The 12433-nt window shown below is 41.5% G+C and overlaps 1 protein-coding gene across 2 annotated transcripts in view; it reads right to left on the reverse strand.

Moving 5' to 3' along the window:
* pik3cb (phosphatidylinositol-4,5-bisphosphate 3-kinase, catalytic subunit beta) overlaps positions 1–12433 on the reverse strand; it is a 56225-nt gene that overhangs the window by 19379 nt on the left and 24413 nt on the right. For both annotated transcript variants that reach the window (XM_030743827.1, XM_030743828.1), the window contains 5 exons: positions 8654–8846; positions 7002–7230; positions 4380–4609; positions 2376–2555; positions 429–596 (listed from right to left, as the gene is read on the reverse strand). In XM_030743827.1, coding sequence (XP_030599687.1) covers positions 429–596; positions 2376–2555; positions 4380–4609; positions 7002–7230; positions 8654–8812 — 966 coding nt within the window. In that variant the 5' untranslated portion in view covers positions 8813–8846. The remainder of the gene's footprint in view (positions 1–428; positions 597–2375; positions 2556–4379; positions 4610–7001; positions 7231–8653; positions 8847–12433) is intronic.

Genomic DNA, 12433 nt, shown 5'->3' on the forward strand with positions numbered 1-12433 from the left:
AGTGATGTCACTGTACACCTGCAAGCAGCGGCAGGAAGCTGGCAATGATTTCTGACAACGTGGCAAATGCTGGTAGTGCACTACAGGCTGACACACGGCCTTATGAAAGAGAGGCAGCAGCTGCCAAGTACTTGTTTACTTGGTAAACCTCCACACCTGCACTCCTTGTTCTGTGCAGGTGAATTAAATTATGGGGCTTTTATTATTTTGGTGCAACAGCAGCAAACACTGGTGGATATTAAGTCACTGTTATCTAGTGCCCCCTTCAGTTTAGTCCTGATTGTGCCAAACAGATCACTATCAAATCAGAAGTACATATGAAGCTCTTATTAAAGCACTATGCCTTTGAAAACAACAACAATTATCAGACTCGTAACATAAAAATGAGGGATATACTGTTCAGAGTGATCCATGATATTTGGACTAACCGTGGGAGCCCTTCTCTTGGGAGGTAGTGGTAAAGGTGGGTTGGAGGACTTGCGGCTAACCACAGCTCCAATGACAGAGATGTCCTTGTCAAACATGGTCCTTAGAGTGCTGGTGTGGACCAGGGTGAGGTGGGGAGGCTCCTTGGCCTGCAGGCATGAGCGGATGTACTGCACACAAGACAGGACAGGAGCAGATTTTAGTTATGTTCATATTAAAGCTGTTCCTGGTGAAGAAAATGGTTATCATTTAAGCTAATGAGCCATTTTAGAGACAGAGAAAATAAGAAAAAAGTGAAATCTACACTATATTGCCGAAAGTATTCACTCATCCATCCAAATCATTGAATCCAGGTGTTCCAGTCACTTCCATGCCACAGGTGTGTAAAACCAAGCACTTAGGCATGCAGATTTGTGAAAGAATGGGTCGCTCTCAGGAGCTCAGTGAATTCCAGAGTGGTCCCGTGATAGGATGCCACCTGTGCAACAAGTCCAGTCATGAAATTTCCTCACTACTAAATATTCCACAGTCAGCTGTTAGTGGTATTATATCAAAGTGGAAGCGATTGGGAACGACAGCAACTCAGCCATGAAGTGGTAGGCCACGTAAAATCACAGAGTGGGGCCAGAAAATGCCGAGGCGCATAGTGCGCAGAGGTCACAAACTTTTGGCAAAGTCAATCACTACAGACCTCCAAACTTCATGTAGCCTCCAGATTAGCTCAAGAACAGTGCGTAGAGAGCTTCATGGAATGGGTTTCCATGGCTGAGCAGCTGCATCCAAGTCCACATCACGAAGTGTAATACAAAGTGTTGGATGCAGTGGTGTAAAGCATGCCATCTGACTGCATCGTGCCAAGTGTAAAGTTTGGTGGATGGGGGGGTTATGGTGTGGGGCTATTTTTTGGGAGTTGGGCTCAGCCCCTTATTTCCAGTGAGAGGAACTCTTAAAGCTTCAGCATACCAAAACATTTTGGACAATTTGATGCTCCCAACTTTGTGGGAACAGTTTGGGGATGGCCCCTTCCTGTTCCAACATGACTGAGCACCAGTGCACAAAGCAAGATCCATAAAGACATGGATGAGTGAGTTTGGTGTGGAAGAACTTGACTGGCCTGCACAGAGTCCTAACCTCAACCTGATAGAACACCTTTGTGATGAATTAGAGCAGAGACTGCGAGCCAGGCCTTCTCGACCAATATTAGTGTCTGACCTCACAAATGCACTTCTGGAAGAATGTTTATGGAAAATTTTCGACCACACTCCTAAACTCCTAAACCTTGTGGAAAGCCTTCCCAGAAAGGTTGAAGCCGTTATAGCTGCCAAAGTCGGGCTCATATCATATTAAACCCTATGGATTAAGATTGGGATGTCACTCAAGATCATATGCGTGTAAAGGCAAATGAGCAAATACTTTTGGCAATATGGTGTTTGTATAATTTGTCAGCAGACTTCAATTTGACACAAGACTACACACAAACAGTTTCAGATATTTCATTATCATCTTGATTAAATTTGTGCATATAGCAGTAATTTTGGTTTGAAATTTCTCTGCAACAGTTGAAATACGCAGCAGATTAACATACACTTTTTTTTTTTTTTAAAGAAATACAACCACCACACATACCTCTATGGAAAAAATATTACTGTTGAGCCATCAGCATTGAACTGGTTTCTAAGTTTAAGTCTAACCTTCTACTAGTTGAACCTGTAAACATCTATCTTTGCAATCATAAAACAGACTTTAGTCTGTAGCTTTCAGGCTAATAACACTGCAAGACTTTCTCAGACCTTCAATTGCACTAGCCACCCTGTTGACGATAATATACAGCAGCAACAACATTTTAAGAAGACCATCTCTGCTGTACCTGATTCTGGGCATGAAACTGATATAGGAGGTGAGTCAGCCACTCACAGACACTTGACCACCTTCATTATGTAGCCACTGACCTTGTACTGAATCAGTGGATGGTCTCCGCTGAGGAACTCCAGACAGTGGCTGACCCTCAGTACATACTCACTCCTCCATACCACCTCCTCTGATCCGTGGGTGGTCAGCCACTTTTTCAAAGCCTGCTCCATCAGCTCATTGGGGGTGCAAGACGACGACACCTTTAGACTAGCTGAGTCCTAAAAGAAGGGAAAAGGAGATAGTCAAGCGTTTATTTCTGGTCAAAATGTATATGGAACCCTTTAAGAACAAAATAACTGTTCTTAAATTGTAGCTTGTGTGTGTATTTGGTCACATCTGGACAACATCATGTCAGAATGCTAAAACAAAGAAGAGAATGAGCTGCGGGGGGGGGCTTGTAGTTAAAAATCATAGGACAGTGAAGAGGAAGGTTAGTGATTGAACAGCAGTAAAAGCATTTTTACATGCAAACATACTGCATAGTTGTGTACACACAACTTGTTTCTCCTTTGAGCTCATCTAGAGTGAATTTGTTTGAACAGCATTGTGAGTAAACTGAGACACAAAATCACAATACAAGATTGATGGCCAAAAAAGCCTCTGAATTTTCATGTCTACAAGTAACACACAGTGACTGAGTTCACATACACGTCGTCACTTAGTACTCCGATGGCTGAATTTGCTCAGGACTTCTGCTGAAGTGTGTTTAAATGCATGTTAGTTCCCACCGCCTTACCACAGTGAATCTAACACGTTTGATGTGTGACACACTGAGGCTCACTGCCATTTATAGCGCAGCACTGACCTGATACACGAGATGGAATTGCTTCTAATTTCCTGGAGATTCAATAAAAATGTCATTCATTAGCAATTCAAAAAAAGTGACCTTAGCAGTAATCCTGAAGGTTTTTCAGTTACATGCAGTTTCTGAACTATGGAAGCCTTATTTTAATGTTAGATCTGGATGCTCTGATGGAAAAAAGCACTATGTGAACAAGGAAGAGGCCAGTCAATGATTTCACTAAACAGAAAGTTCATACCAAACCCTGGTTATTTTTTAACAATACACGACACCACCACACTTCCTGTCTATAATGTGGCTTATTGTGTCTGATCTCCCAAAATGAGACTTCCTGCCAGTGTTCACCTGAGCGCAGTGGCACAGATGGCCAGTCTTTGTATTATGTGCATGTGTGTGTTCCTGTGATGTTGATCAAAGCTGATATACAGGAGTCTGGAGGGACATGCCCATCTGTTTTATTATTAAATAATAATATTTCTATTACAGAGGCAAAGCAAAAGACAGAGACAGATGGAGGGACACAGTCAAGCGAGTTCAGAGAAAAGAAGGGAAGGGAGCTCATTTTAATCAGCATTTCGGTCCCTTGAGCTGTCATGCGCGTGCATGTGTGTGTGTGTGCGTATCTGAGAGAATGGCATAATTTCACTGATGGTTTTGACCCACTTAGTGTTGTCACATGTCTTGCTAGTTGGGCTCAATCACGTGACTGCTGTGAAGCTGCCAACTGTGAACATAATTTTAAAAAGGAGGCGGCGCTGAACTACAGTACATGTGCCTGCGCTGGTGGAGTCACATGGCTACTTTTGCTACTCAAACAAGATGTTTTTGTCTTCTGTAGTGGAGCAGTAAGTCACACGGTTATTCTAAATTCATTATGTATGCAGAGATGTTGAACAGGAAACTCTATGGGTATATTGTTTTATGTCTTTTTTGTGTTTGTCTACTCCTGCAGTGGAAAAATGACCAAAATTAAAAAGGGATAAGGCATCAGGTGATAGGACATAGATACAACCCACATTTTAGTAGAGAAAAATATGACCCCCCCCCCAAATCTCAGTACATAGATTGCACATTTTTTCCAATTGGAGAGGAAAAAAAAAAAAAAAAATTAACTGCCATTTACTTCCATGATCACATTCATCTAGTTTTCTGTCAGCGCCACTTCCCTTTTATTTATCATACATAAACCAGCACTGATTAAACTTCCCTGAAGTTCCAGCTTCACATTACAGATCCTCACCTGGGACTGGTCAAAGTGGATAATGACTTTCAGGTCCGCCGGCGCATCACTGACTCCGTCTGTGATCGCCGTCACTGCCACAGGCTCCAGCTGTGGGGAGAAGCAGGCCTGCACCCACTCTGAAAATGTCATCATTTGTATTTCTTGCATCTTCTCTTCGCTGATCCGAAACATCTTACTGCGAAAGTCCTTCACCTCTTGGTCATTTAAGGCATCAAATTCATGGAGACCTACAGACCATAAGTAAAGGACACTGTTGTTAGAGCACTGCAAGAGAAAGTTGTGTTACCCCTTTAACAAAGAACGCCACTTAAATTGTTACAAGAATTTCACGTAATAAAACAACTCGCTTAAACAAATATGGACTACTAACACACCAATTTGTCAACTAATGCTTACCCTGCTTACTGCCATTCAATTTCATTATTTTCTATGAGTAAAGACGACATGTTAAAGTCCTTAAAGGGAACTAATATGCTCATTTCCAGCTTCATGTTTATTCCTGTGTCTGCTCGAGCAGCTTTGTATAATTCACAATTCATAATAAACTTTAAGGACCTTCTACAGGGCCTTGGTACAGTTCTTCCACTGAAACAAGCTTCAGTTCTGGTTCCTTTTCTCGCTCTTTTCTTTCTTTCTTCTGACTTAGGCCACTCACAAGCAAAAGGTTTAATCAGCACATGGGTGGGGCTGCCTGAGACCTTACTAAGCATATCCCCTCTGTTTTTCCATCATACAGATCAGGAACGAAAAAACAAAACAAAAAACAAAACTTTGTGACACAAGGCCGTTAAGCAAAGTCAATTTGAGTTTTTACTCAAAGGGAATTTTTGCACATATGCTGACTTCATTAACTGAGATTGTGGCCATTTTAAAATGAGCATCTACCATTGTAACAGTATATGCACATGACAGAAAATTAGGAAAAAAGATTCAATTTAAAGATTGTATCAATATTTTTATAGATAGACAATTTTCTTGTTTCCCCTGGCAACTGGACGTAATAGCACCCCTCCCCCGGAAAACAAACAAAAACAAAAACAAAAAAATGACAATGATCAAGAAATAAACAATTTGTGCATTCTTAGTATGAAACATAATTAGCATTTTTAATGGAACTGTATGAAAAGTATGAAATAAGAAGAGCAAGCTGGTAGGAAGATGCTGAACATACCTAAGTAACATACTTTAATGGACAATGCACAACCACCTGTGGGACACTCAATGCCAGACACAAGCAGTAATGAATGCAAAAAACAAACAAAAAAAACGATGACTGTCTCCATGTGGGATTAAAGCAGAGCCTCTTACTGTTCACACAGACGTAAAAGCTGCTGTTGGGCTGATCAGTCAGCCCTCTGCTTTTATCCCTGCATTTTTATCAAAAGGGTACTTTTCCTTACTCTTGGGTAATGAAAACATGTTGACATTTAAAGCCATTTAACATTCATATGACCCTCAGCGTTCAAAAAGGCTCTGAAGCACATTAGCTGTGTGGACCGATTTGTGTGGGTGCATTTCTGGAGGGGGAAAACATGGTTGACTTTGACGTTGGTGTGTGTGTGTGTGTGTGTGTGTGTGTGTGTGTGTGTGTGTGTGTGTGTGTGTGTGTGTGTGTGTGTGTGTGTGTGTGTAATGACCTTCCAGACAAGCCTGTGGGGTTCCCTTTGAAACACTGCTTTACCGTCACAAAAGCCTTTAAAAGATCAGGTCAGACCAAAGTGAAGTCAGGAGGGAAGATCATCAATATCACCTGAATCTCAATCATTTAGACTCGGAGCCTCTTCTCTTCTTCTTTGAACAGCACAGGACTTCCAATCCTCAGTATCTTACTTACAAGATGGCTGTGTCTGTATAACAAGAGTTAATTTTTATCTACACTACTTCATTTTCATTACTAATTAATCTCCCTGTTTTTTCTTTAGTGAATAAAATCATTTTGCCTTTAAAATACCTGAATAGGTCTTCCACTGTGATTTACCTGCAGCCCACCGTAATGTGTTTACATCGCCTGTTTTCTTCCTCAAACAGCGCTGCTGTACTTACTTTCATGTATGATAAAATGAATTGTGAAACAGTGATATTTGGCATTTTTGCTTTAGAAATTGTTAAAGACAATTTAAAGTTTTATCGCATATTAATTATAAGCTGCTATTGTTGTGATAACTAATTAACCTGGTTAACACTGTTACTGTCAAAATAACTTCTTCCAAGCATCTAATTACCTCAGTGGAAAGGGCTTTTATACAGTAGTGATACAGCCCCTGTGCTCTTTTAAAAGGCCTGATCTTCAGAGCAAATGCAAAGCGACATGTGATGGAAGACATGTCAGGAACACGTCTAGTCGAACATCACGCTTCTCTATCAGTCACTGATGGGAGCCATCTGCACAGGAGCCTTGGGTCTGACGGCTAGGGAGAGTGTGCTGAGTGGGAGAGCTACTTAGCATACTGGAGGAGGTGCTAACAGCTGGTTGTGCGCTAGGAAAGATTAACTGTCCCATTTACCAGCTCTTAAGTGCTTTTCTTTATTGGAAATGTCAAACATGGAAAATAAAGGAATCTATCAGGAGGGGAGGAACACATGCAAGAGCCCTGATCTACCAAAGCGCTGCTGCATTACCCTTGCCGATGAGCACTCCGATTTTGGAGTCCAACAGGCGCTCTGCTCGGCCACAGTTGCGCGTCACCAGTTTGAGAACTGGCAGGAAGGGGCGAACGTCACATAACCGGCGCGTTTCGTCCTCCAGCTCCTCGTGTACGGCTGCCTGGTTGACACATTCGAACATGTGGGTCTCCATTTCGCCAAGGGCGGGAAACAGTGGGAAGCTCTGAGCCTGCTTCCATAAGAGCTAGAAGGGAGAAGAAGAAATATGTTCCAGTAAGGTACTTTTACCCCACAAAAATACATGGAACGTTTTTATTGCCATCATTAAACCAAATTAAAATTAAAATATGAACAACTGGAATAAACACCTTTGTTTATGTGTGATTAGAATCTCTTGTTTTGAAGAGGGTTTCATAAAACAATGCTGAAAGTATTTATCGTATTTTCACGATCAGGAATAGACATGACTCAAGGCTTTACGACACACTTTCTGGGTGAGGCAATCACAATGTGACTGCCCCCGTCTACTAGCCATTGGTGGTATGATTCATGTCTCTTTTTCGTCACAGCATGATGGAAAGGATGGGTGTCTAATAGTGAGTCTTTTTCTGAGGGCAAAGAGATACAATGACAAACCAGAACAAGACACCTCTCCCCTCCCCACAAACAGTTTGGCCTTCAGGAACACTCCCGTAGTTACTTTAATTTTGAATTGTTTTTGTAAGCACATAATGGAAAATAAAGACTTTCAATTGACAACAGTCATTTCCTAGAAATCATAATTAAATATTCTGGGGAACTCAGCTCTAGTCTAAATTCACATGCGTGCCGTTTGCCATATGATCCCTGATAAAGACTCTCGTAAAAAGCAGTCTGAAAGCCTGCAAAGGTTAAAAGAATATTCCACCCTTTGGCTATACTAACAACCCATGCCTTTTGTACATGTCCTTTGTTTGATGTACAAATTCAGAGAATCAAGTTCTTTGATGGCAGACATTTTTATACAAACACTTCCATGTATAGGTTTGTACCAGTGTGCAAGGGTGGAGAAAAAAAAAATTAATGCAAATAGCAAATATCCATGAATGTCAAGGAGAAATTGGGATCTATGGTCACGTTACAGACCTGATTAAGATTTCTTTAAGAAAATGAATAGACTATATACACACAGGCAGAACAACCTCCTCAGGCTTTAACAGTGTCTGATCATGCTAAGAGCGAGGGGCATTCACGCAATATAACACCCTACACTGACAACACATACCTCAAAGTAATTTTCTTAGGTTTTTAAAGCCTCACCATGTCTGACTTCTGACCTCCATTCATATATGGCATCATGACCTATAAGCATGCAGACATCACTAACCACACGCAAACAAAAAACACTCAGCCAGCCACAACAATCATCTCTGTCAAAACAGGCTTTGGATAATGTCTGACTGACAAGCTGTCTGGCTGTTGGGCTGCAGTCTCTGTTTTTCCTTAATGTGACAACAGGCCTATAGGCATGTAAGGATCTCTACACAAGAAGCAAAGGACGTCTTTTACTGCCCTCAAAGTATTTTCACAGTTGGCTTTATAAGAACTGCGTGATAACACTGTTAAAACGTGTGTTTAAGTAAACCTGCTTAGAAAACCTGTGCCGTCACCAACCCAGTACCACTCACCAGTTTGATGTGTTGAATTGTAGCCTCGCGTGGCACATCCATCTGGATATAAATACCAGTGGGTAGCAGAAAGTCCACAGTGATCTGGTCCGGAGCATGTCCGGCCAGGGGTGAGTGGGCCGCCCATATGTCCAGGAGGTCTGTCATGGCGGGAGGCATGGCAAGGGGCACTTACCACCTCAACCATAAGGACCTGGAGAGACAAACAAACTGTACACTTAGGTTCACTGTTTTTATTCTACTGTACAAAGCAGACAAAAAAAACCCCCAAACCCCCGAAAACAAATAAATGAGTCATGTTACCCATAATAAGCTCCACCAACTTAAAAGGCAAGCTGGTAGTATTATTAAATAGGTGTTAACAGGTGTTTAAGACATTTTGAATAAAGTCTAAATGAAATGTTTTAAGGCTTTCCAAGAATAAAAGATGTAAACACGTTAAATTGCGGCTACGGATAGAGACCATATTTCAACAACCCAGCAAACAGGCTTGTCACAAGTTCAAACTGTTATTTGGACAAAACTCAAAAAGAAAGCTGAAGAAACAATCGAGCCAGATCCCAAAAAAGGAACACCAACTTTTTAATCAGCATTCCATTTATACACACACAGATACACACCCAACCATTGTGCTGTTTTTACACTCATGCACTCATTAACAAGAAGTTGACAGGCGCAAATGATTCAGTGTCACTGTGTCCCTGTGACGGAAGCGCTGCGCTGAGTCCAGTGGGAGGCCGCTGGCTTTAACTTGGATGAGGGCCAGAGCTCAGAAGAATGCCCACTAAGCAAACAGAACAAAAGTTCAGCCTGCCTTCCCCTCATCTGACAATCTGGTGCCTCCGGAACAGAGGACACATACAATGAAAACACTCACAGCAGGGTACTGCATGCATAAGAGTGCACACAAACATGTGTCATGTACACAGACATTTAATATGCCCGTCTGCTCAGAGGCTGCTGCAGAAGTTATTCACTTGCAAACTCTCCAAGCTGTACTATGCAACAGTGAAGATGCAATTCAGGAAGACAAACACATGCACACTCCCTGTTTACCTCAAAGTTCCACAGAGATGCAATAAGTTACTTCCTAGCTTCTGGTGTTTAAAAAAAAAAAAAAAAATCCCACAATCTGGTTTCCATTTGTGTCTGTGCCTCAACCACAGCTGCACCACACCACTTCCACCTGCATTTTTCTCATTACCTTGTCCTCAAGTGGCCCGGTACATTAACTCTTCCTCTAGGCCACAGGGCCATCTCCATTCCAGCTCAATCAGCCCATTAAAAACAGCAGCCCTGATTGCCTCTAATGGTCTTTCCCCTCTATGTTAAGTGCTCATGCAACCCGTATATGATCTACCATTTTGCTACGTGCCCGAGTGCGGTGCAATATCCATGGTGCATTTGGAGCCATGATCCCAGCCACTTAACATTATCAACCAACAATGGAACCAACCTCGTGTGTGTTTCTGTATACACTTCGAACTATAGATTTGTCTTAATATACTTTAAAAAAAAAAAACACACACACACACACACACACACTGCAGCTATTCTATGCTTGTGGTATTCTGTGTTCTAACATGAGAACACAGAATACCATGAGGAGCCACTGAAGGTCAGACAATGACAAATGTGTTTGTCACTGTGCCACAAACGTGCTTGACACCATGTCTGTCTGAAACATTGAGAGCATCATGTTATCAGGGATGGATGAACAAGTCCATGTGCAAGCTCATCTACGCATACAACACCCCTCTCACTAATTATATGCTTCAAGGATGACGTTTTCACAGCAGACAGCTTGAATACCGTCTCATCATGCTGTGTTGCAGACACATAGCCTCTTTCTCCCTCACATACCACACACACACACACACACACACACACACACACACACACACACACACACACACACAGGTGAGCAGGGTTATTGAACACGTAGTGGCAGTCAGCCAAAGGTCTGCTGTGAGGTTAGGTTTCAGCGGGAGGATCAGAGGAGAACAAGCGGCTTTGCAAGATTAGGAAAGAGAAAGAGGTTCATGTGGCAACAAACAGAGAAGCCTAAAGGGACACATCCAGTTAGCCAACATTAGGCCAAGTAAACAAAGCATCACAATATGAGCCTCCATTCCCAAACTCCACAGGCAAACTCTGATGACTGCTTATGCTTGGAGGTGCAGAAATATGATCGGTCACTTACATGTGCTTTGTTTTCTGTGCAATATGAGGAAGACTTTAGGCAGTATTTTCCCAAAAAAAAAAAAAAAGCATAAATTGATAGTGTCTAAAATGTCTTTGAGTTAACCTCACAAACCTAAAGATTCTGCCTGGGAAGAAAACAACTACAATCTATTCACATCTCCGAATCCTCGTGTCCTTTGATCAAACAGCTGCCAAGGCAGTGGGAAAGGGGTGTGTCAATAAATCAAAGGAGACCAGTAAAATGAGAGAGAAATAACCCTTGCAAAGAATATGCTTTCTGGGCTTTAAAAAAATTACTTTTAACAGAGTAAAGAACAACCCTGACTAACAACTTCTGATATTTAGCAAAGACCACAACCAAACCAGTCACTGAATCTATAACACAGATGAGACAGTGAACTGTTGGCTTCCTCTGAACCAGTGGCATGTTGTGATGGCTTTCATGCCCAGATGCATTTAACAGTAACACTGGCATTACTCAGCACTCCCTTTCTAAAGCTGTCTCTGTTTAACAGTAAGAGGCCTGTGAGGCTATCTACAATGGAGTGAGTGTTTCCATGCATCTCTGTGTGTAAGTAATTAAAAAAAAAAAAAGAAAGAAAGCGGGGCTTAAATAAATGGTGTGTGTGTGTGTGTGTGTGTGTGTGCGTGTGTAAAAGGTCATGCCTGGTGATTAAGGGTCCTGTGACACATTTTCTTTCACACTGTGCTAAGAATAAAATTCACAAAAGAGGATCTAGGACCTCTTTACCTCTCCACTCCAACCACTGTGCTCCTGTAAATGACTATAGAGATGAATCTGTGAGAGACAGAGGCTGCCTGAGTCAGCGTTTCCACTTCTGGGGAAGCAGTATGTACTGTACATGCGTCTATTTGTCTGGGTGTAGGTGTGACTGTGTAAAGATTAAAAACAAGACTCATCTTACTGTAAACAAACATGTTCAACCAAACAAATTGCTTGTATTTACTAGCACTACAAATGGTTAGTGCATATATGGACCAGCTCAAGGTTATTTAAGATGTAAAAAAAAAAACCCAAAGATCATCTAGGACCAGATTCTAAAAGCTGTACCCAGGGAACTTTTTGGATGTCAGAGGAATACTTTTATCTGTAATGTTGCAAACAAAATACTTTGGTGTTTGGACACAAAAGTATTCAGTTTACAACATTAGAAAGAAAAACTATTAAACATCATCACTTTAGACTTGGAAATTGACCCACTGATTCGCTAAAAATAAATGAACAGAATAGGAAAAAACTCTTACTAGCTGAAGTCTTAATTATTTTAGTAGTGTTTTAGTACTTGATATAACAACTACAGTAAATGGTAAGCCAACAGAAAAAGACGGTTGTGCACTGGCAACTCTGCTGCCAGAAGTCTACTTTGAAAGTAAGAAATGCAGCGACATACTGTAATTCAGAGCATGGTGTTACAGTAAGACACTATAAACAGTAGGTAACTGTAAAATTAACAGCAACATATTGGTAAGCTCACTGGCACCACTTCACTGTTAATCTACATGACAGTCTTAGAGTGCAAGTGACTGCTTGGCATATTGGCACTAGCACCACAT

This window comes from Archocentrus centrarchus, chromosome 13 (genome assembly GCF_007364275.1).
Source record: "Archocentrus centrarchus isolate MPI-CPG fArcCen1 chromosome 13, fArcCen1, whole genome shotgun sequence".
Classification (NCBI taxonomy): Eukaryota; Metazoa; Chordata; class Actinopteri; order Cichliformes; family Cichlidae; genus Archocentrus; species Archocentrus centrarchus.